At 37.9% G+C, this 24,984-nt stretch overlaps 1 protein-coding gene across 6 annotated transcripts in view; it reads right to left on the reverse strand.

The window, feature by feature from the left end:
- The window catches only part of CFAP95 (cilia and flagella associated protein 95), a 123,422-nt gene that overhangs the window by 62,457 nt on the left and 35,981 nt on the right, over positions 1–24,984 (reverse strand). For 4 of the 6 annotated variants that reach the window (XM_060013427.1, XM_060013426.1, XM_060013425.1 and 1 more), the window contains one exon: positions 637–745. Coding sequence is in view for 3 of the 6 variants with exons in the window: in XM_060013425.1 (XP_059869408.1) it covers positions 637–745 (109 nt within the window). In the remaining 3 variants the exon portion in view is untranslated. Of the gene's footprint in view, positions 1–636; positions 746–16,041; positions 16,185–19,933; positions 20,086–24,984 lie in introns of those variants that run through there. The other 2 variants (XM_060013423.1, XM_060013428.1) reach the window with 2 other exon arrangements.

Raw genomic sequence — 24,984 nt, forward strand, 5'->3', positions numbered from 1 at the left:
TGCACACTGATTGAGCAGACACCTAAATAGCCAAGGAGTAACCCACAGCAATTCAAATAGGAAGTATCTATGCAATGGATACTCCTTTTGTAACTTAGCTGTACAAATGTTATGAGAATAATAACAGCATGTTTAAATTACTCACAATTCCATCCCCTTAAGACAAGTACAAAAGACCTGAAACCCAAAGAGATGGGTTCAGATTCTCACTCTTCCACTCCCTGGCTGGGTGACTTTGAGTAAATCACTTAACCTCTAGGAGATTCTCCCCAGTTGTAAAATAGAGATAATAATACCTACTTCACAGGGTGATGGTGAAGGTTAGAGGAGACATCTAGCAAGATGTTGCAGCTGCAGCAACAGCATCATAGCAATAATAATAATTTCTTGAGTACTTTCTATGTGCCAGGCATTGAGTTAAGCACTTTTTTGCTTTATTTTACTTAATTTTCCAATAACCTTATGAAGTGTACCCATTTTACAGGTAAGGTCACTGAAGCACACAGTGGCTAGGTCACCTGCCTAAGTTACTAACACAGCTATGAGGAGCACTGACAAAGTGCTCCTCCCTCTACTTTTTCATGTTTTACTAGGAGGAATATTCCGGACTTAAAGAAATTAGTAGCTACTACTTACTGGGGGTTCGTTGGTTCCAAGTCGCCAATATGTTGAATTACACAGTTTTTTCACCTCTTCAGGACCCTCTATATCATAATCTTTGGGATAAGTTTCTCTGTCACAATGCCTTAAGAAAAAAATGAGAATCTGTTAAGGGATAAAGCTTATTTATCAGGTATTGCATTTGAACATTGTAAAAATTATGCAATGAAAATTTACTATATTTGTGACCTTGTTCTAATAATAAATTTACTGGATTTGGGACATGTATTTCCCATCTCTTTTCAAGTAATGCTGAGGCTACTTCCTAAAAACAATTTAGCACATGTGATAAAACTAATAGTATCACGAAAACAATACTTATCCAACACAGTAATTATTCAGTGACTTCAATGAAGTGAATCTTATTTAATAATGTAGATTAGTTACTGAAATAAATTCTAAAATAAGACATGTAGTATATTAGAAAGGCAACTTACCACTTTAGAAATTTTTCTACCATGAATTTTAATTACAATTTTTTTTCAAAACGAGAGCAAAATATTTACTCATATGGATTTATAACAGTGCTTCCTGCTCCGAAAGAGGGTCTAAAGGAAAAACAGTTCTTAAAACATGTAGAAGAAAGAGTAAAAAAATATTCTGAACGTCTTGACTGAAAGGGTGGTTGGATAATAATAAAGGAGGGATTTGGGGATAGGAAAGGAAAAAGGAGATGAAGTGGCCCACAACCGAAGTAGCTATTTTCGGAATAAATTCTAAAATAAGACATGTCTAAAATAAGACATATGTGTAATATTATTGTGTCTATCTAAAATATGCTTTGTTGGGTATTCTTAAATACCAGACAAATCCACATGCTCTCAACTTCTCTGGCCTCCTCCATCTTCAGTCCATGAACTCTTCATCTACTGTGGGAGAGGGCAGCCCAGCTCTTCATCTGTTCTTCCAAATCTATGGTGTAATCCTAAAACCTAAGCTTTTGAACTCCAAAGCCAAGAATTTGGCTCTTTTGCTGCCTGCTGGGTCATTCTTCCCTGAGGTAATAAAACCAGAACACCTCCCTAGGAGCGTAGGAATGAAGGGGCAAAGCACCAGTTAACATTTCAATGTATTATTTCCAGGGCCCACCTCTTTTTTTTTTTTTTAAACATCTTTATTGGAGTATAATTGCTTTACAGTGGTGTGTTAGTTTCTGCTGTATAACAAAGTGAATCAGCTGTACATATACATATATCTCCATATCTCCTCTCTCTTGAGTCTCCCTCCCACACTCCCTATCCCACCCCTCTAAGTGGTCACAAAGCACCAAGCTGATCTCCCTGTGCTATGCGGCTGCTTCCCACTAGCTATCTATTTTACATTTGGTAGTGTATATATGTCCATGCTACTCCCCCACCTCTTTTTTAGGCACTGTAGGCACAGTGCCCAGGGCTTGTGATACTTTTAGGGGCCCAGGAGAGTGTTTTAATCATTTTTAAATCAGAAAAAAAAGAATATAATCCAGTTTGAATTATATCCATCTTTATACCAAAGCAGTCATAAACTATCATTTTAAACTTTTTTTTATTGGAGGAATTGGAGGCAAAGATAATTAGTGTCCATGAAAGTCAGAATGCAGCCTGATTATACCATCATGTATTTTAAGCTGTATTATAACTAGATTATTACAAAAAATTCAGTTATGTTCCTTTTCTCACCGCAATCTCAGATAACAGCCAAAAGCCCAGCATTAAAACATGAATCTATAATGAAACTTTGGAGGACTGAGCTAATGCAGTTGGCATTCCCTAATGCCTGCTAGCTGCCCACAAATGATGTGCCCACAGCCTGCAGGCTCTGAGAGATACACAGCTGAAGACCTGTCCCTACTTCACAGAGGCTGCCAGCCTAGCAAAAATAAACATACATGTTTAAAAAATTATAAAATATATAAAAAATGTTAAAATATATATTTACTATATCCTAAATATGTATTTGCTACATATAATAACAGTAAAAATGATTCGCATATTATAAAGGAAACGGGAGGCCTAATTATTCCCTGACTTTATTACGTCAGTTGAACATTGGCTTGTGCCTCAGTTTCCCCAAGATGAACTGAGAATCATACACTGAGGACAAATCAATTGATTGAGAGTCTCAAGTGAAAAGTGACATAAAAATGCAAATATTATTATATGTAATAATATTGTGTCTATCTAAAATATGCTTTGTGGGGTATTCTTAAATACTTTGTCAATACCAATTAAGTTTTATAGCATCTTTGTAAGACAAATATATATATATATATATATATATATATACACACACATAAAAATAAAAATAATCTAGGTGTTATTTATTTATTTATATATATATATATATATATATATATATATATATATATATATATATATACATACACTTTATATAGCCTTGTTTGCCTTGCTACCTGCATTTATTTATGGTTGCCATGACTTCTCATTTACTGCAATAAAAATTCTTTACGGGAAAATAATGAATATAATGATATAAAATTTACAATGTCTCTAGAACAGTAACTTTCAAACTTATTGATAACAGACCCCACCTATATACCATTACAATCCACCCTGAGAGTTTGCCAGTGTCTGGAGACATTTTTAGTTGTTGCGTCTGGGTGGGGTGGGTTGTTGCTGGCATCTAGTGGGTGGAGGCCAGCAATGCTGCTGAACATCCTACAGTGCACAGGACAGCCCACCACAACAAAGAAATATCTGATCCAAAATGTCAAAAGTACCAAGGTTGAGAAAGCTCTAGAGAATGACTGTGTACCAGATTCTTAGATCAGTGGTCCCCAAACCTTAGCATTTCATGGAGTAGCAAAACTTTACACTGAAATTTGTAAAACCAACCTAAAATTGCCAACATTTTGTCTTGACAGGAACATTAAAAATAAAATAACCATCTATCACCTTTAATAAGGAGACTTTTAACACCAAAGATAAGTAAAAACAATCTTAGAGTCTTTTAAGCTGAATAAATTTAGCTATATGAAAACCTTGCTACATTGTTACGCTGTCTTTACAGTTTGTACATCACTTTGGATTAGTAAAAAAGGTCATTATTGACCAGCACTGGTCTAGTCTACAGACTGGATCTGCAGATATTAATTTTCCCCAGATATGAATTTGACAGCAGCAGTCAGTTCAAGGCTAAAGCAGCTTGAATATAGGTATTCTGTGCTACTAACTGAAGGGAGAGCTGTGTTTTTGATGTCAGGTGTGCAGACACAGGCTGACATTCTTGCTGGGAGGAGAGCCTCCAGGGCCTCCTACCAGCAGGGCCAGAATCTTCCTTGACAATCAGCCTTGCTTCTGCTGAGGACTTTGCTCTATCAAGCCCAAAGCTAAATGCTGTGGCTATTTCTTTATACGAGAAATCTTTACGTAAGACATCCTTAATTACAAGAAAGGAAATCTGCTTTCTCTACTCTACTGTGGGAGAAATAGTATGAATATGAATAGAATTACAAATGGGGCAAAGGCTGACAGGACAGGATCAGACCTGTCAATTGTATAAAAAGGAGCTTGGAACCAGGACCCTGCTGTCAAAAATGCCACTTGGACTGATTCAGAGAGGATTAAGGTCAATAGAATCTAGTAGGGCAAAGATAGCATGGGCAGGTCCCATTCTAGACAACTCCCCACCACCCATCCTACAATCACCTGAACACTCTAGATCCTGAATTTCCTGTCTCCTCCAGCCTAACATAGTCCCACGTAAAGCCTTGTGAAAAGCACTTTCTGGATCTGGATCTGGGGTCCTTTGGGAGCTTGAGTTTCCTACCATAAGAGTTGGATGATTTCACATCAAATCAAATCTGTAAGTTCCCCTTGACTGAACACATATAAATCCTTAAGTGAGTTGCAGGACTAAACAAACAACTCCAGAGCATACTCAGATAGGGATCTGCAGCTCCCCTCAGGCTGCCCCAAGCCATCGTGGTCCAGTTCCCAGAGGAGGACAGGTGCGGTTAGACGACAGGGTTATCCTTGCAGAAGAGGAGACCAAGCTACTCTCTACAGTTTCTGTGGTCCCAAGACTAAGTGGGGGAAGCAAAGTGGGGATTTGCAAAGAAACCATTATCTTTATCACTTCTCCACCTTTCACATTTTAAAATAATTGTCCATTAATGAATCTTCCTTTTCATTAGACTAAGAATGTTTAGACACAGGGATCACTTTTTACTCATCTTTGTGATCTCAGTGCCTAACAAAGACTAACACGTTGTAAATGCTCATTAAATCTTAAATGATTGATTGATTGAATTTCTTACGTTTTGTTACTGTCACCTTAATATAAATGCTGAAAGCAATGGCTTTCAAATGTGTCCATAAAAATAAAGAGCACCCCAGCGTACTCTACAAAAGCACACATGAAAAAGGAGTGATTATGCATATAGAGATGCTAGTTCTTTGCAACAAAAACTTGTCTCTAGAGGAATTATAAATCTGCTTGCTGAATGGGAAAACTCTCAGCATACATATGCATGACACTGATTGCAAAGGGGGTGTGGATCCAAGCAATATCTGATATGTGAACAATGAAAATCGAGCTGAATTCTGGTTTCTGGTTACTTGACAAGAGACACATTTTCTTTGTGAATTTCAAAGATGTTAAAATTATGTTTAGTTGGGCTTCCCTGGTGGCGCAGCGGTTGAGAGTCTGCCTGCTGATGCAGGGGACACGGGTTTGTGTCCCGGTCTGGGAAGATCCCACATGCCGCGGAGCAGCTGGGCCCGTGAGCCATGGTGGCTGAGTCTGTGCGTCCGGAGCCTGTGCTCCGCAACAGGAGAGGCCACAACAGTCAGAAGCACGCGTACCGCAAAAAAAAAAAAAAAAAAAAAATTATGTTTAGTTAAGACTCCAGATGACAGAATATATTAAATTTTAGAATTATTAATGTAGTTCAAAACTACTGTGTCAGCTATTGTTATTTTCTGATGTAAATCTAAGCCAAATGAGAAGAGAAAGATACCTTTTCCATTAGGTTTTATAATCGTCTGCTATCTAGGACTTTAAGAGAAAATTACCCCAGAGAGTCAGCTATATTTCCTGACACATTAGAAGCATTAAAACCAATAGAATCAAAGACTACAAAGAAATATTTGACAATCCTCTTTAAAAATTTCACAGGCAAATGATTTATATGCCAAGATAGTGCTATTTGGCGGCACATTTATCAAACTGACAAATGAAGACTTTCGGGTGTATTTGCAAGAGTCATAAAGAAAATCTTACGTCTTTGGGAGAAATGGTGACATTTCAGACTTATGAAGAGGGACACTGTTTTTCAATGTGTCTCATGCTGTATGCAATCTGTGCATCTACAACTATGAAATCACACAATTTGAAACCTAAACTGCACTCAAAAGAAAAATATTCGACCGAGACAGGTAAGTGAAGTTATTTTCTTCACTCAACATATATTGAACGGCATGTAAATAAGACCTATCATTATTATGAATTTTTTTTCATAAGAAACTCTTCAAAAACAGGAAGCCCTATGGAGAATATTGGGAGTAAACAAGAGGAATACAGCATGGGAGCCTGTCTATCTTAACAGTTGAAACGTTAAATAAATGTTGTCAGTATGATTAACTGCCAAACACATGACTTTGAAAACAGCTGGAGGAACATGTATTAAATGGGGTGACACTATAATTGATTATCCTACCTGGGACACTGTGAGAGGGGAATTAGGTACTAGGTACACTGGGAGTGGTGAAACCAGGATTGTCCTGGTCAAATCAGGATTGGGACATTCTGTTACCCTATGTTTTGATTACTGGATCTCAATTATCTTAAGATCCTAGGAAACTTCTTATGGTTCCTTTGCTCTCCGCTCCAGAAACAGCTTACATTGGCTGGGCATAGACACTCTGGGTGGTGGAACAGTAGGACTAAAAAGAGACCGAGTTTTTAAAGTGTATTATATAACAGTAATTACTGTTATCCAAAGAACACCTTGACAGTATATTGGCATGAATGGCATGGAGACCAATTTGGCCCCTGCAAAACAAGAAACAAATGCCTGATTACCTGCATAAACTCCTATCCCTATAGTCTTAATATTACCAGCTTAGATAATTTGAATTAATTACTCTAGAATAACATCAAATGATTATATTATGTGAGCTTAAGGACCATTTTAATGCACATTTCCATGAATCCATGGGCAATGCATACTGAGTAGATAATACAAGGTTCTGTAGTTTCAAAGCAATTCATTTCATTCACACTAGAAACAAATGAAAAAGCCTTTCTTCATAAATAGTATCTATGGTTAAAACAGTCTTCCATTATGAACATAGCTACACAAATGAGCACTTTTTCCATTTCTTCCTAGAAATCATTCAAAAGCAGCAAAGGAAATGGAAAAATTAAAAGAAAACTAATTTTTAGCAAAGTTATTGTATAATCCCTAGATTACATCATGTGCAAGTGTTACTTTAAGCAGCCAAAATCCAGCTGAAGACAAGTGGAAGAAGCAGAGACAAGAAAGAGGATATAGGAAGAAATCTCAGTAGTGAGATTGCCCAGAAGCAGGAGCTCTCAGAGCACCAGCCAAACTACATTCCCATAGTTATGCAGATAAACTCTTTCACTGAAAACAATGGAAAATGCTAGAATATATATATATTTACATTTTGACACATTATAAGTATTTAAGAGCTGAAATCCAGTGGGGAATTTCCAGGCCAATTTTTGGATGAAAGCCTGTAACCAAAGGGGTAAATAGAACTTTAAAACGCCAACTCTGCTGATGCCCTTGGGATATTTGCTAATGTTGCACAGGAGCAATGGCTTCAGGGGCTAGAGGGACTGAAGTCTAGCCCTGGAGCTAACCTAGGAGGGGAGTTTTACAAGGAAGTCTTCCATATGTGATAGATATTATGCTTGCCAATACAATTTCTCCTTTTTACTGGGAATATAAGAGGTTAAATTCCCAGCTCCCTTGCATTTAGTGAAGCCATGTGACTAGCTCTGGCCAATAAAATAAAAATGAGCAGAAATGATATATGTCATTTCTGGGCTAAGACAGTGAAAGCTCTTATGTAATTCTCAACTCTTTTTTTCCCCTGCCAGAGCAATTGATGACTTTCTAGATGGTGGAGCCTCAGTCAACCTGAGTCCCAGAGTATCTATGTGGAGGAGTGCCTACCCTCCACCAAAAACCTAAAGCAGACTCTGTGTGAGCAGGAAGCAAATCTTTATGTGTTAGGCCACTGAGATTTTTGGAGCTGTTTGTTAACACAGATTAAGCCTAGCCTATTCTAACACAAAAATAAGTACCAGAAGTGGGGTAGGTGTTATTATAGCAAAAATCTAAAATACATGGCACTGGCTAAAGACCAGGCAAAGACAATAGGAAGCTGGTATCAGAGGCTGGAGAGGTCAAACATTTGATAGCCTCAGTAGGTTAAGAGTCAAACCAGGTACCTAGTGAGATTGGGAAAAGACTGGAAGACAGTTGTTAGTTCTACATGCAAATAGCTACTGATAATTGGTTTTGCCAAAGTATTTTAAAAAGAGAGAGAGATAAATTCAGGAAATTGTCTAGTTTACAAGAAGATAGAAGGAAATGAGAGATTCCAGAAATTTTGAGCCTTGAAATGTTAAAAGGGCCAACAACTTTTAGATCTCAAACAGAGAGATCTCAAAAAGACTTTTTCAAGACAAAATTCCATTAAAGCTTTGCCTGGCAGCAAAGTTCATCCTATTGTTAGACCCTCCCAGTGAGTTAAGTTGCATTGGAGCAAGCATATGCTTAAGGAGAGAGTCAAAAAAAAATTCCCAGGGTCTCTGATTTCTGTAACTACAATAGTATCAAAGTGACAGTCAAGGTATTACAAGGATAAAAAGTAAAGAAATATAGCAAGTCTGAGCACTTTGTCTAGAAAGAATTGAGAATGAGGTTACCAGCAGCTGGAACTAACTGGATTCAAACATGTAAGAAACTTCCTAAGCTTTAAAGAATTGTACTTCCAAGTAAGCCAGGGGTGTGCATTTAAAAATCCTTTAACTGTTCAATACTTAAAATAACTTTTGGCCCCCAAACTTCTGGGAACAAAAGGTGAACTGAAAAAGCAAAACAACCCATAGAAGGGCATATTCTACAACATTCATTGCAGGTGTGGTCAAAGAGAATATTGGAAAAGAAAAGATGATACACAGGGCAGAGCCAAGGGCCATGAAGAACAATGGGAAAAGTATGCTGCCAGAAAACAGAATCAGGGTCTAAGCAAAGAACATTTCTGACACCAATGTAGGACTCCCTAACAATGTCTGCCTGACAGGATTTAAGGACCATAGACAAATGACTGCCCTTTCCATCCTTCCTCTTTCTGAATCGGAGTGCTTATTACAGTTACCTTGTCTCTGTCCCGCCACTTTATATTGGTTATATGGAGACCAAGCAGAAAAATTTCCTGCTTTATAGATTTTTGAACCAAGTAGAGCCACACTAGACTTGGTAGAAAAACAATAGCATAACATATGGAGATCTTGGACTTCTGACCTATGACTAGATAGAATTTGGGTCATTTTCCTTGGGTAAATGGGTAAACATAATTGGTCTGCATGTGGAAAGAGTAAAACCAATATTTGGTGACCTGCCTAAAGAACACAACTTCAAGTGCACGTGGAACTTTCATAAAAATTAAGAAAAAATATTTCAATATGTTTGAAAGATACAAATGGTAATACAATAAAACTAGAAATTCATAACACATTTAAAAAGAGATCCTTCTTCAATCTGGAAATATGTAAGCATTTTATCAAACAACTCTTTAATCAAAGATCAATACAAATTGTTGAATTTCTCAAAAATACCAATAAATAGAAATACCACTTATAAGAATCCATAGGATATAGCTAAAGTAGAACCCAGAAAAAATTCAAGTTTTAAGTACTTATATCAATAGAACAGAAACAATGAAAATAAATAAGTGAAATATCTAATTCAAAAATATTAAAAAGCACAAGTAAGCCAAAAGAAATCAGAATGATAGAATAATTCAAAATAAAAGCAAAATTAAATAAGTTAGAAAACAGAATAAACGAATAAGTAAGCAAAATAGACAAACTCCTATCTAAAAAAATCAAGGAAAAGGGCAGGGGGAGATACAAACAGAATAATATTCCATACATAGGAACATATATTATATGACTCCATTCACATGAAATGTCCAGAATAGGCCAATCTGTAGAGACAGGAAGTAGATTAGTGGTTGTCTAGGGCTCGAGGGCAAAGGGAGGAGGATTTCTTTTAAGGTTAATAAAACTGTTCTAAAATCAATTGTGTTGATGGATGTACAACTCCATGAATATGCTAAAAGCCTTTGAAATATACACTTTAAAAGGGTGATAGTATAGAATGTAAACTATATCTTAATAAAAATAGGATATAACCATCAAAAGAAGAAAACATTTTAAATCATTAAAGACTACTTTCCATAACTCGATGTAAATATATTTGGAAAACTAGACAGCACACACAACTTTCTAAAAAAAACAATTTACAATTGTTCTCAGTAGAGACAAAAAGTCTAAACACACAATTTCCAAAGAAGAAATAGAGAAGCTGTCAAAGGAAAAAAGAGCTACCACCTGAAACAGTACTAGGTCCAGATGGTTTTACTGTGGGAGGAAATTTCTTATCTGTGCCTGAATGTCTAGCAGGACATTTGAACTGCCTTGAGCTGCTCACTTGTCAGAGGTACACAGGCATTGGTGGCGTCAATAACACCTATAATAAATCACATTACATTCACTATACTCACTTTGACATAAGTGTAAACCAAGCTGAAGTGGTCTTTCCCAACTATTTATATTTATTACAGGATTGTTTTAAAATACCAAAAAATTCCCGTAAGTAAAATGTAATTTATCTAGATGAAATTCTTCTAATTCATACAACACACATACTTATTATTTTAAGGTCTAGGTAGAAGCCCACAATATCTTAACCTCTAGATTGCCTGCAATGAAAATTTGGTTGCTTTGTTGGCATGCACCCCTACAAAGAGAGCAGGTGCCAATGAGCTCTGAAAGCTCAGGATTCTTATACGAGTAGGGAATTCCTTTTCTGTGAAGATCTTTCAGAGACTTTGCTGATCACACCCTTGCTCTGAATGGCCATATGCAAACTAGCTAACGTATATCTGTTGTCCCTACCCATATGACTGTAGGTTTATGGATATGTAACTTGGGCATCATATAGATAGATGGATAAATGCTATTAAGATGCTGTGGCCACCCCAGGAATAGGAGTCACAATTCTTGCAATCACACACTTGACATCACTAGTTATCAGTCATTGTGCAATCAAAAATGCACACATATTTTCAAACACTCTGGGGGAAGGAACAGTAATGCCCTCAGTTGAAAACTAACTAATGTGCCATCTTTAGTTCTTCATGTGAATCCTAGGAACTAGGACAACCTCCTCTAGAAAACTTTTCCTGGTCTAATAGTCTGTGTGCTCCTCTTGGATGTCCCCAGAGAGCTCTGCTTACCCCAATCCTAGCACGTATCACAGTGCATAGTAATTGCCCAGCAAGCCTCCTCAACTCCCATCTCCTCAACTCCGTATTTTAAACTTTTGCTATAAAATTGGGTATTTGGAAATTGGAATTCATTCTACACTGTAGTAGCTCTTTATAGGATATAGCAGATATCTATAGGATAGGATGGGATATAGTAGATGTCTATAGGATTATCAGCCTAGCTCTCCTTCTTTCTCCTGGATATGTCCATTTTGCCCCATGGCTATTGGAAAGCTGTCATTTTCCACCAAACCTTGCCCAGTCAGATGACCCCAAACAAATACTTGGCCCAGAAATGGACATCTGACCTGGAATTTTTAAATTCAGAACTGAAAATACCTTAAAAACAACATTTTTGGTGGATGAAGATGTAAGTTATAAATTCCTGAACCACAGCAGCCATGTTTCCTATAGTCTTCAATGATAAGATGAGGCAAACACAATGAGGAAGAGAGAGAAGAAATGAAGCAAGACCCAGATGCACTAGCATCCCTTATGCCTGTTGTTCCTGAGGTCAAGCTGCACCCGTGCCCTCCTTCTTATCTAGTGATCAACCATTCCATGAATATCATGAACTAATTCATTTTCTTGCTTCCTTAGGCTAGTGCAAGCCGAGTATCTGTCAACTGCAATCAAAAGAAGCCTGATCAGTACACACAGAAAATAGTACCGATGGGGTAGCTTCCAAGGCCAACTAAGAGAAGTTTATCTGACAGTGCTAATTCTAGTGCTATTGAAAACCTTGAGCCCTGAGCCTGGGTATCCTGTGTCCATAGACTGAAACTCTCCTTATCAAAATGTCACCAAGCCCCACATTCTTCTTACCTCCTCCTTCACTCCTTACATCCTTACCTAGAAAAGGATCATCAGTAAGAGAAAGAAAGCTGATGAAAAAGCACTTGTGACTATCTGTGAGGAAGACTACAGTAGCATTATGACAAGCCTCTGGTGACTCCTGTTGCCCAGGAGAGAGATGGTCTCAAGGACACATAGGGAGTTGGCTCAGGCAGAGGTACTTGTATACAGCAATGATCTTTCCTAACCCAAGTGCACCCACATGAGGAAATGCCTGTCCTACAATACTCTGCCTTGCAGAGCAAGGGTTATCTTGCAAGTAAAGCTGTTTTATTTTGGCCACCAGTTAAATTGAGCAAAACCTCACGAAAAGGTCAAGGCACAATTTTATAACCACTGGTTTTCAGAAAATGAATTTGGTTGGGATTTCAGTAAAGAGAATAGCATTGAAAGAAAAATACAGTCATGACAAAAGGATGTAGAATGTCCTGCATCATCCTGAAAAATAGAAAATAAGGTGCTCCCCCCTGCAAAACTACTATATTCAAAAGCATTTGTGGATATGTGTGTATGTTGAGGAATAAGAATGTAGCACTAGATTAAAAATAACCGTGGCATAGGATCTACCATTATAGAACATAGACAAGAATGAAAGCGTGGTTAAACCAAATGAATGTGAATAGCATCATCCTTTTTACCCAACATAAACTAGCAATTAAAAAGATATTTAAAAAAGACTCATAATAAACCATGAAGAATGACTCAGACTCTGAAAGAGATGAAGTATTCTGTTTAAATCCTGATCATTTAGAGAATGTTTGCTTCAGGGGAAGAGCTGTAGAAAGTGATATCAAAGTTTTCAAGTAATTTTACTTGAAATAATACACATTCATTATGGAAAATGTAAAAGTGGCAAAGAGGAAAAAAGAAAATGACAAATAGTCCATAAATCCACCATCCAGTAATAAATATTTTGTGTTACATGGTAAATATCCTTTCAGTCTCTTTTCAATACATACAGACATATATTTTTATCAAAAGAATTCATAACATGCTGTTCCTTTTTTTACTTACTTAAAGTGAGATTATATTTTCAAATATTAATCTTTGCACTTTTCTTCGCTTAACTCTTTAAAATAACCTTTGTTCTAATAAATCAGAGGCATCTACATTTGCCTTGGGAAGATATAGGACTGTTTTGCCAGGAATATGAAGAAAAATAAAGTGCTGGTGATTAACTTCTGACTAACAATAAAATTTTTTAGTCCTGAGTGATGTTTTTCTTGAAAGTCAGGACCTGCTAAGAAGTAAAATGTCTAAATTTCTCAAACTTCTATTAACAACCAGATCCAGAAGCTCCCAAACACGGCATAAGTAGGGTGACCCTATCATTTATTTTGTAAAGAAGATCACTTTAAAAAATGAGAGAAGGGCTTTTAATAAATCTCAGGCCAATAGGAGTAAACTCCACTGGGCAAACCACAGCATACGCACACCCTCTCTGCGGGGCATTTGATGAAAGCTGAATTGAGTGTCAGTGGGCCAGCCACGGGGCCACCATGTTCAGGGATGAGGTGCCCCTACCACAGTGGCTACCACCAGCCTAAGTCAGGGGCCAGGAGAGGATGAGCATGACTTAAGGATCTACAGTCCTAAGGAGAGCCAAAATGGAAATGAGTCTGAAAGCAGGACCTCAGGTCTTTAACAAACCAAGTGGATTAGTCAAAAGTTCACCAGCAGCAGGCACAGAAGTTGGATAAAGGATAAGGTGAACAAGAATAAGGACCCACATGCAGATCTGGGAGGCTCACTCCCCCATCCCCCAAATGTCATATAACTTCAGTCCCTTATGCACACACACACCACTAGGAAAAGGAGAGGGTGGATGAGGTAGGATTCAGAAGAGTGGGCACTGTTCTGAAAGAGACTATTTTAACCCAAAACAAACTGTTTAAACTCAAAGAGACAGAGAAACCCTTCAATTGGCATGTTTGAACTTTTCTCTGGTAATCAACAGTTGAAAAACCATGAGGATCAGTTTTAGAAAACAAATTTTATATATGCATCTGACTTGAATGCAAATTTCTAATTCTGCTACTGACCAGATAGTAAATATATTTCCATGTCTTTGGTCTACTATCACATCATCTTAAATGGTCACACAGTATTATAATTTACAATGTTTTTTAAAGTATGAGTTAAGAAATTAAGATGTCTCTTTAAAGTGTGAATACCATTTGTCCCTATTTAACTCAAAATTTCCTAAGTACCCGTCAGTCTCTAGTAAGTCATGTACCGCATCTAGGAAGAACATGAGCTTAGCTCCCATTTTTAAATTCTTTACCATTCTAATCGGAAGCCTAATGATTTATACCCCTCTAAATTCACCTATACAGAGGTGACCAAACATGCTTCAATGTCATCCTGTTGTATCAGGATCAGGGCTGTGTATTTGCAGAAACATGGATGGACCTAGAGATTATCATACCAAGCCAAGTAAGTCAGAAAAAGAAAGACAAATACCATATGATATCTCTTATACCTGGACTCTAAAATATGACGCAAATGAACATATCTACGAAACAGAAACGGACTCACAGACAGAGTACAGACTTGTGGTTGCCAAGGGAGAGGACACTGGGAGAAGGAAGGATTGGGAGTTTGGGATTAGCAGATGCAAACTAATATATATAGGATGGATAAACAACAAGGTCCTACTGTGTAGCACAGGGAACTATATTCAATATCCTGTAATAAATTATAATGGAAAAGAATTTGAAAAAGAATATATATATGTATAACCGAGTCATTTTGCTGTACAGCAGAAATTAACACAACATTGTAAATCAACTATACTTCAATAAAATTTTTTAAAAAAAGGATCAGGGCTGTGAAAATCAGCTCTGGCTTTATTACAGATTTGCATTATCCTGTAGTCCTTACCTCGGGGTCTTCTTAAAGCATAAAAAAAGAGGCCCCCAGCCTGCAGTGCCTTTTGTGTTTGTGTGTGTGTCCTTTCTCTCCATTCATTTGTTAATTTCTTTGATAAACATTATTTGAGCACCCACGGTGTTCTTATCCCTTGCCCCAAGGCTTGCTCTTCTCACTTCTCATTACTAACCAAAAAAGCTTCTTTAAAGTCTCTTCTCTTTCCTTTCCACATAACCAAATATTTAAAATGCACAAAATAAGAGTTAAAAGCTTTCGATTGAGGGCTTAAGTTGTTAAAATAGAAGGATGGAGGCTTGCTGGAAGGGGAAGCATGTATGGATTTCAACAGAGGCAGGCTGCAACATGTGGTTACTAAAGGGCTTTCTTATTTTCTTTGCCTTTTTATCCTGATTGTGCATTGGAGATGTGAGAAGATGGGATTGCTGGCTAGAGAAGATCTATGTAACTCTAGCTTGGTCCTTAGTGGTGTGAAGGACTCTAAATACTTCCAGGTTAGTCCCTGAGAAAACTGCTGTATTTACAGGACGAACATACAGCAAATCAGAAAATTCATCTCTGTTTTCTAGTAAGTATACTAATGATAGCCTAGTGCCTTGAAACTGGATTCTCCTCTGAATGTGGAGTACCTTGAATACATATGAACTCCCTGTTCAAAGAGCACAATAGGGTATAAGTCTGAAGAGCATCATAGAAAGCTCTTTAATTTCTTTCTCCAGCCCAAATGATTTTCTGTAAAAATCTTTAAAACTATCAAGTTCCCTACCCCACAATTATCACCGGATTTTAATTTTACTTCCTTTTTCCCCTTTCTCTTTCTGTTTTCTTCCTATAATGCAGACAGGGTTGGGGGAGGACAGTAAAATGCCCAGGCTCTTTAACTTTGGGCTTACGTAGGAGAGAGAAGTAATTGAAATTACAAATATATAAAATTAAGCTAAGTCCTTAAAACTCTTAAGTGTCACCATGGAGACCAGAGCGTGAACTGTTTCATGGAAACTCAGAACGAATTTTCTGGCTCATCAGTTATTAACAGATGTCAATTTGGCCAAGGTAGAAGAGATGAGAATAAATAAATAAATAAATAAATAAGAACTAGCCTTACACCAGAGAATTTATTAAGGGCAAATGTAGTTGTTCTGTTTCTTAGTATTCCATTATTCCAGTGAGTGGGAAAATATCCTAAGAGAAAATTTCCCCTTGACTCATAATTCCCGATGGAAACATCTGATGATATAGCTCCATAAATGCTGTAGGAATGAATAGAGAAAGATAATTTCTAGAAAAGGCCTTTCTCACTCAGAAGCATCAAGGTGTGATGCAGGTAATATGGCTCTCTATCCACCACTCCAGCTACAAGGAAGACATGGTTCCTAGGCAACCTCTTATCCAATAATGGACCAGAAATATCTCTAACAACCATTCTGGGTATTTCACTTTATCATGTCTATTATACACAACTGTTTTTAATATGTATAGTGAAGTCAAACAGACTTCAATGTGGTATTACATTCCACATAAAGAGTAACACAGGAATTATCCAAATGTTTACTGTATAAGCAGAGGTACCTCAGAATTTCTCCCAGTTAAATTCTATTTTGCAAACCTATAGGCACAGTCCCTTAGCTGATCAAATATTCAGTTGGGAGGCCACCCAAATGGTGTATTTTAGATAGTAGGCATTCATTGATTAAATAACCACTAATAAAAGGTTAAAATTCAATAAATTTTTAATATATAATAAAATAACTCAATAGAAAGCAAACAATTATGACCAGAATGCATAAAAACAAAATGGTCAATGACATTTATTCATTTGGAAGTTTACACAATTTGAACTTTACGCAGTTTTCTAGGACAGACCTTGGTGACTGGTTGAATACAGAAGGAAAACAAGGATGCCAGTAGCACAGCCAGCTCAGAGAAATGCAAGTGCTTCTCAAATCTTACAACTGATTCTCATTATTCAAGGTTGTTATGTTCTATAAAGTCACAAACAATTAGCAAATACTGAATCATTGCTCCTAGGGGAAATACAAGATTAGGTTCCTGTGAGCCTCTGGTCACACTTTCAACAACCAATTAATACATGACCCGGTTTTATGTGCGCTTTTGTTTAAAGACACCTTGTTTAATATATCTTGTTGACTCACTAACACTGAATTCACAGCCAACAGCACTGTAACTCATGTCTGAATGAAAATTATGTAATGCACATATTTTCTCCATAAGGCACATCACAGCCTTCTTGCACTTAGGAACACTAGACAGCACTTCAGCACTATGTTTGGGGGCCATCTGAACAATGATATCACCAACAAAAAGTAAAAAAATGCAAAAAACATGGCACTAAATAGACCATGAAAAGAATACTTGTTTACAGTAAGAGGAGCTGAAACAAGAAGGCAGAGTGTCTGACATCAACTGAGAATATGTGTGTGGGATGATTCAAATTTTTTGCCTCTCTGCACATGTCCATAAATGACTATGAAAGTGCTGCAAATATTGATGTAGGGTTCCATATAAATTTTTGCAAGTAGATGAATTTGCAAATACAGAATTTACAGATAATGAGATCAAGTGTATTTACCAACTATAAAGAACTCTTTCTATTTCCCTATGATGCTGCTTCTTACTATTACATTGTACTTGCCTGTTCTCTTTTGTATACCTATGGAACTCCTATTCTTCCTTCTAAACCTTGCTCAGAAAACCATATACACACTAACCTCCCCCTCCTGTTACTTTTGCCTCTTATACTCATCTCTATTTTGCACAAATCAGATTATACTGAATTTACTGACGTTTTTCTTTACTGGCCTATGAAATTAGTTGAGGTCAGTGACCATGTCCTAGTACATGTATATAACCTTTACTGTGCTTACTATGTGCCAGGCTATATGTCAGAAGATACTTCACATACAATACCTTGTTTAGTCTTACAAGAATCCTATCACCTCCATTTTACAGTTGCAGAAACAGAGGCCTAGAACAGTCATGTCACTTGTTATATCAAAAGCTGCAGAGTTGGTATTCAAACCTAAAGCTCAAGCTTTTAACCATTATGTTATCCTAAATAAATATTAGTTACCATATATTATTGACTGCTTACTATGTGCAAGGCATGGTATTAAATGCTTTATACAAATTATCTCACTGAATCCACTTTATCCATCTCTGTGTCTCCAACACACGGCACAGTGCATGACACAAAAATGTTTGTTGGGTTAAATTTATTTCTTACTGCCCCCAAACCTTTCTAAAACCAACAGCATGAGAACTCTCTACATTTCCAGCAGTGGCCAGAATGACTTTGTGTTACACCACCCTTCTCTCCTACCAAGTTCCTCATCTCCTTCTCATCTATATTCTTCTGTGGTTTTGCTATTGATGTCTATGATGTCCACAAGGCAACTTTTCAAAGCAAACGTAGTACAGAAGGGAGCAGAAGCACTGTCCACTTGAAAAAGGTCTTTCTCTTTAACAGTAATTTCTGGCAGTGATTTATATTATGACCTAAATCCTTATGGAGTAACAAAATCATGAAAGAGCTAAGTGTTTTGCTTGAGGGCTGTGAGGTAAGCCCTGTATGAGGTTAAAGGAGGATTTTCTGCTTCCCAATGTAGATTTTTATTCTAAATTAATATAGCCTCTCACAGTGAGCTCAATATAGGCAGAGAGTTGGTTTTAGGGATGAGAAGTAAAAGGGAGAGAGTTCATGGGAAAGTGAGTAGGCTGTAGCAAGTTTGCAAGACAGAAACAACGGGATTCACATATTATACATTACATGAATGAATGGGATCAAGAGGACTTAGCCTTAGGGCTAGAGTCAAAATCATCTTCTTTCAAAGGTGAAAGTATAAAGAAGACAAGATTTGAGATTTCATTTCAAATCTTCCTCTTTCCCAGAATATTCCCAATAGTCCAAAAACAATTACTGTCAATAGTACAGCCAGGAAAATTGACCCAAAGGATAGAATTCTAAATACCCTAAAAGGCCCCACTGTTCTGCCAATTAAATGTCATGGTTTCACTATCAGTCACTGTAATATTTAATAAACAGGAGAATCTCTAAGTGAATTCCAAACCCAAAGCCTAATGCAGAGGAAGTAAATGTTTCCTGAAGCCAGGAAAGAACCTGAAATTACCACAGAAAGAAGGAGTAGACTCATCTTAAGGAGTAGCCAGTGTTCAGCTCCAGTACATTCATAGTTGGCAGAAAGAATAAAATCCTCTGTTGCCAAGCCTTTCAGATTTTCAAGAGAAGACACAATCCTAGATTTCCACGTGAAATCTCCTGGTTTTAAATGTGGGCAATTAATTTAAAAGAAAAATGTAAACACAGTGCATGTCAAATAAATTATGTCTGTTGGTTTACCCAGTGAGGGATGCCGGTCTGCAGTCTCTGGCCAGAATAGTCCTAGTAGCCTAGGGAATATTTTAACGACCTCTTTCAAATCATTCATTGTGCCTCACTGCCCCCAAGAAACGGCAGTTCTGGAGGCCATCCTCTGAACAGACATCTCCTCCTCCTGTGCCCTCGGTCTCCTAACAGACCCTGCCTTTTGTAAGTAAGCACTTGTCTCAGAACATGATTTCCAGGCCTCTGCAGACACCCTCCACCTACACTGTGTGGGTGATCTATGACCTCTGGTAGACAGGGTCTGGCTGCAGCAGGTCTCCGTGTGTGCTAGGGAGCTGCTCTTGGAGGGCTTTCCTATCTCATCCTCCCTGCCCCTACTCTCACTCTGACCCTCGCCATCTCTCCTTTGAAGATGTTTCCCTTTCCTTTCTCTTTCTTCTCTCCCAGTTCTCTCTCTTGTATGATCTTTTTCTTTCTTTCTCTGCTTTTCTTTTCCTCTTTTCTCATTCTTCTCTGTTTATTTTATCCTCTCCACCCTTGTCCGCTCTCTCTTACTCTCCTTTCCTCTCCTCCCCCATCCCTTCCCTTCTTCTCCCTCTCCCAGCACCTAGAAACTGCAAGAGAGCTCGCTCACCAGGAATACACCAGCACTGGCTTCGAGTATTTCTTGTGATGGGAGCGGAGGGTTAGGGAGCCCTTGCGCTCCATCAAGTCCGTGGGTCCAAGTTCAAAACAGTGTTGACTACCGCTACACCAACCCTGGCAGGAGCTGTCACAGCTCCCCATGGCTGCCCTCCTGTTACAGATCTCAGAGGATTTCTCTCTGCACCTATCCTGTTGCCTGTGCCGACACAGCCCAAGATTCGGCTTCTCTCATCTCCTAAGCAACCTGGGGCGGGGTCAATGTAAAGGGCGGGGCCAGTAGAAAGACGTATCTCTCAAGCCTAAAAGCCCTGGTTTCCTAGACAGTGAACGCAGATACTGCTTAGAAACTACACTTCCCAGAATGCAATGAGGGGAGCGAGCGGGCTATGTAGAGGTTGAGAGGGACACCTGCATCCTGGGATCTGTAGTTTCGCTCTCCTAACAGTCTACTCCTCAGAGTGGGCGGAGTTAAGGGGGAGGGCTGGGTCACTTAAGGAGGACTAAGTGGACCTGAGCCCGGAGCTGGTCTATTGGGGCTGTCCTTGCGGAAGTTTCTTTTTACCATTCATCATCTGTTGCCACCACACCTTCTGCTTACAAGTTATGTAAATTTAACTAAAAGGGAGCAAGAGAACACCCCTCAAACCATAAAATATGTCTTTTCTATATAGCTTTTCTAAATAAGAAAGAGGAGCAGAATTGTTTAGCAAATCAGCTAAAAAGTTTGAGGATGAAAAAGGCTTGGCTGGTCCCAGTTTCAGCTGTTCTCTCAACCTTTCTGAGCACGAATTTCTTCCTCTGAAAAACGAGGGAGGGAATGGGATCGTGGAGGGGGCTGAGAAGGACACAAGAATCAGAGGTCCCTTCAGGCTGTAATGGCTGAAAGACTCAATCTCTAGGTACAGTTTAGGGCTCTAGGGCATTCAGCTCCCCAAGATTTGCCAAATTCTTCTCGCCTTAACATTTAACAGTTAATATGTGGTGACAATACAAACTCATCACATTATTGTTTTGTAAGTTATATGCAAGAAGGAGATTTTAAAAAGATTATCTACAGCATTGCCGTCAGGAAATCTTGTGCTTATTCCACTTTTGAGTTTCCAAGAAAAGAGTATTTAGCACATCAGAATTCTCCTCCCCAACCTCAGCTGAGCACCTTAAGGGCATTAATGAACTTAATCATGGCCATCCCTCGGACCTGGCATAGCGCTTAATATATACATACCATATATACATACCATCAGTGAACTAATGAATGAATATTATGTTTGATTACCTTAGATTTATCCGGGCTTCCATAAATTACAGAAGTTTCTTACTTTAAGAAGGCCACATTACACAAAAAATTCAAATGTAAAAACACAAATTAAGAGATATTTTACATTACAAATAGATTTTATAGTTCACAGAAGATTTATTATGGCACTCCTATAGATAGCGAAGTGCTCTTCTGGATCAGATTTCACAAATTTGATTACACACAACTACTAAGTGCTTTTTTGTGGCCTGTGGTACTCAGTGTGGGCACCTGTGGTACCCAGTGTGGGCACCTGTGGTATGCTTAGGCCCCTATTTTACTGACAGCTACAGTTAAGCCATGTTTTTTAGAACCAAATAAATAGTCCACTGTCACCAGCTTAGTGCTAGTAGAGCGCTGACAGCTATTTTTGCCCTTTTCTTCTTGAAAGAATGAAAAGAAAAATAGAAATTAAAACGGTAAACAAGATCCAAGTTAAGCTCAATTCTGTCCAAAGCATAGCACATTGCTGTCACTCCAAAATTATTACCATCATACTATCTTTCAGTTTATTTTATTTTATTTAAGCTTAAAGTGTATTTATTTTACTTATGCTTTAAGTGATAGCAACATAATATATGTGCAACCAAGATGTCAGGTCTCTGTAGCCAATCTGACTCAGAGCCAAGCCCTTTCTCTGGTGCTGCTGAGATTTAAAAGCTCTTTAGCACACCAAGTAGCAATATAGTATGAAAACAAACAAAACAAACATAATTTGTTATTTTAGAGTTCCTTAAGCCAAGGTGACAGCCTTTTGAAGTCTAAGAAAATGCTTTTTCCCTCTTTATATCAGCTCTTTCCTCTTTCCTCTTTATATCAGCTTTATAAACTTTACTGTCTTCTGTGTCTACTAAATACTTTTCAACATCCTCGAGCTGAGATGTAGGAAATTAACTCTCTGATACCCTCAAGTTCAGACATATTCTATTCTCTTTGTATACATCAGTACATTCTGTGGAATTTTTCGTTCCTGATTCCGTCCTTACCAGTAATAGAACAGTATTTATTGCAGAGGGGTTTTGTGAGAATTACATAAGATGATAAATATATTGAAAGCAGAAGGAACAGTGCCTAATACATGCTCAGCCCTCAATTAAATTTCAATTACTAATGCTATTACTACATCCCAACTTTGTCCTTATCATTTTGGAAAAGTATTCTAAAATGTGCTTGTTGTTTGTGTAGAGTTTCCTAACTATACTTCACTGTTCTTCAAGCTTTGTCTGTCTACAAGGTCTATTTAATGAATATCTTTTAATCATATTTTAATATGAAATTTAATAGTCTGAATCAGAAAAATGTTGGCAAGATATTTTGATGTTATCAGTGATAACAATGGTTTCGTATTCATATGGAATCTTTTCAAGACCATTATTAATAAGCTTTATTCTTTATAAAATCACTGATCCTCAACATACTTGAGTTATTCCTATTTTCCTCAAGCTTCATCAAACCAATGTAGTGTAGGGCTTAATGCAATGCCTTCTATTATATTAATCTCTTTTCACCGTAACATCCTTGGGGTTAGAAAATCACAGCTCAGGTGGCTGAAACAGGACTTCTCTGTAAGATAATTGCAGGCAGACCAACTCGGGAAGTGGGAATCCCTTCATCTGAGCCTACTCTAGTATATTTCTTTATTAGCTTTATCAGATCCTTAAAGAGGTTGCCAAGAAGACCTGACAAGAACAGCAAACCTAAAACAGATGTAACCCAGCCAGATGTAAATGCCTACAGAGGTTAACCTCTTTACCATCTCCTTTCCTTCCTGTCTTAATAGTCTGCTCAGTTCTTGGAAAAGCCCCTGCTCAGGACCTTCCAAAGTCACCATCATTGTATCCTCTCCCAGCATTAAAATTCTTCTACCAAATGTCATGCAATTACCTGAGAGAAAAATTTTAATTATGTAAGAAAATTAATTTGTACCATCTCCATGTTGAATCTAGTTTAAGTCTATTGAAAACTTGTATTTAAATTGTATAAAACTTAGAAGCTTAAAACTGAGTATTTATGTCCTAATCAAGGGTTGCATAGTAATTTTTTAGTTCCCCAGAAATAAGGACCTCCATATATACATCTAGGGGCCCACTTTCAAATATTTTGTATAAAAAAGTTAGAGTTCGCCAGTTTGTCAAAATGAATGAGAGGTGTCTGGTCCTCCCCGCTCCCTCTGTCCCCCCTATCTCCTGACCTCTCTCCCACCTCTCCCTTCTTCTTTTCCTTTTCCCCACTTTTCCTCCACTTATCCCTTCCTCTTCCATCTCTACTCATCTTCTTGCCTTCTTTCCTCTCCTCTCTTCTGCCTTCCCTCTCCCTGCTTCCTGTTCCTCTTCTTCCTTCTGTGAGAAGCGGTATGGATATTAGAACCAGAATCTACTGCTGAGCACCCAAGACAATCTGGTACAATTCAGTTACATGAAAAATATGAAAGAAAAATAGTAAAACCTAGAAATCAGGACCAAAGTTTATATGAATAAGCTCATGTTTAACGACCCAGGAACTCTCAAAGGAATCAACACCAATGAAAGCTTCAATCTTCTTTCCTTTCCTTTAACTATTCATAACTACCAACAGTCTTTTCCAGAAGAATTTAACCTTGAGTATGATTCCTCTGTGCTTCTAATTTGTATTGCAAACATATTAGGCATTGATCTGCCCTCAAACCATTATTAACTAGTACTGATTAAGTCCTGTCATGCAAGAGGCATTACTTCTGGAACTGCAACTCTCAGCATGGGGATTAATTTATTAAATATTCAATTCAGCATTTCCCTTATTTTTTAATGTCTTTATTGAAGTATAATTGCTTTACAATGTTGTGTTACTTTCTGCTGTATAACAAAGTGAATCAGCTATATGTACACATATATCCCCATATCCCCTCCCTCTTGCGTCTCCCTCCCACCCTCCCTATCCCAACCCTCTAGGTGGTCACAAAGCACTGAGCTGATGACCCTGTGCTATGCAACTGCTTCCCACTAGCTATCTATTTTACGTTTGGTAGTGTCTATATGTCAATGCTACTCTCTCACTTCGTCCCAGCTTCCGCTTCCCTCTCCCCGTGTCCTCAAGTCCATTCTCTACGTCTGCGTCTTTATTCCTGTCCTGCTCCTAGGTTCATTGGAACCATTTTTTTTTTTTTTTTTAGATTCCATATATAGGTGTTAGCATACAGTATTTGTTTTTTTCCTTCTGACTTACTTCACTCTGTATGACAGACTCTAGGTCCATCTACCTCCCTACAAATAACTCAATTTCGTTTCTTTTTATGGCTGACTAATATTCCATTGTATATATGTGCCACATTTCTTTATCCATTCATCTGTCAATGGACACTTAGTTTTCTTCCATGTCTTGGCTACTGTAAATAGTGCCGCAGTGAACATTGTGGTACGTGTCTCTTTTTGAATTATGCTTTTCTCAGGGTATATGCCCAGTAGTGGGATTGCTGGCCATATGTTAGTTCGTTCTATTGTTAGTTTTCTAAGGAACCTCCATACTGTTCTCCATAGTGGCTGTATCAATTTACATTCCCACCAACAGTGCAAGAGCGTTCCCTTTTCTCCACACCCTCTCCATCATCTATTCTTTGGGGATTTTTTGATGATGACCATTCTGACTGGTGTGAGGTGATACCTCACTGTAGTTTTGATTTGCATTTTTCTAATGATCAGTGATGTTGAACATCCTTTCATGTGTTTGTTGGCCATCTGTATATATTCTTTGGAGAAATGTCTATTTAG

The sequence above is a fragment of the Delphinus delphis genome, chromosome 6 (assembly GCF_949987515.2).
Source record: "Delphinus delphis chromosome 6, mDelDel1.2, whole genome shotgun sequence".
NCBI classification, from domain to species: Eukaryota; Metazoa; Chordata; class Mammalia; order Artiodactyla; family Delphinidae; genus Delphinus; species Delphinus delphis.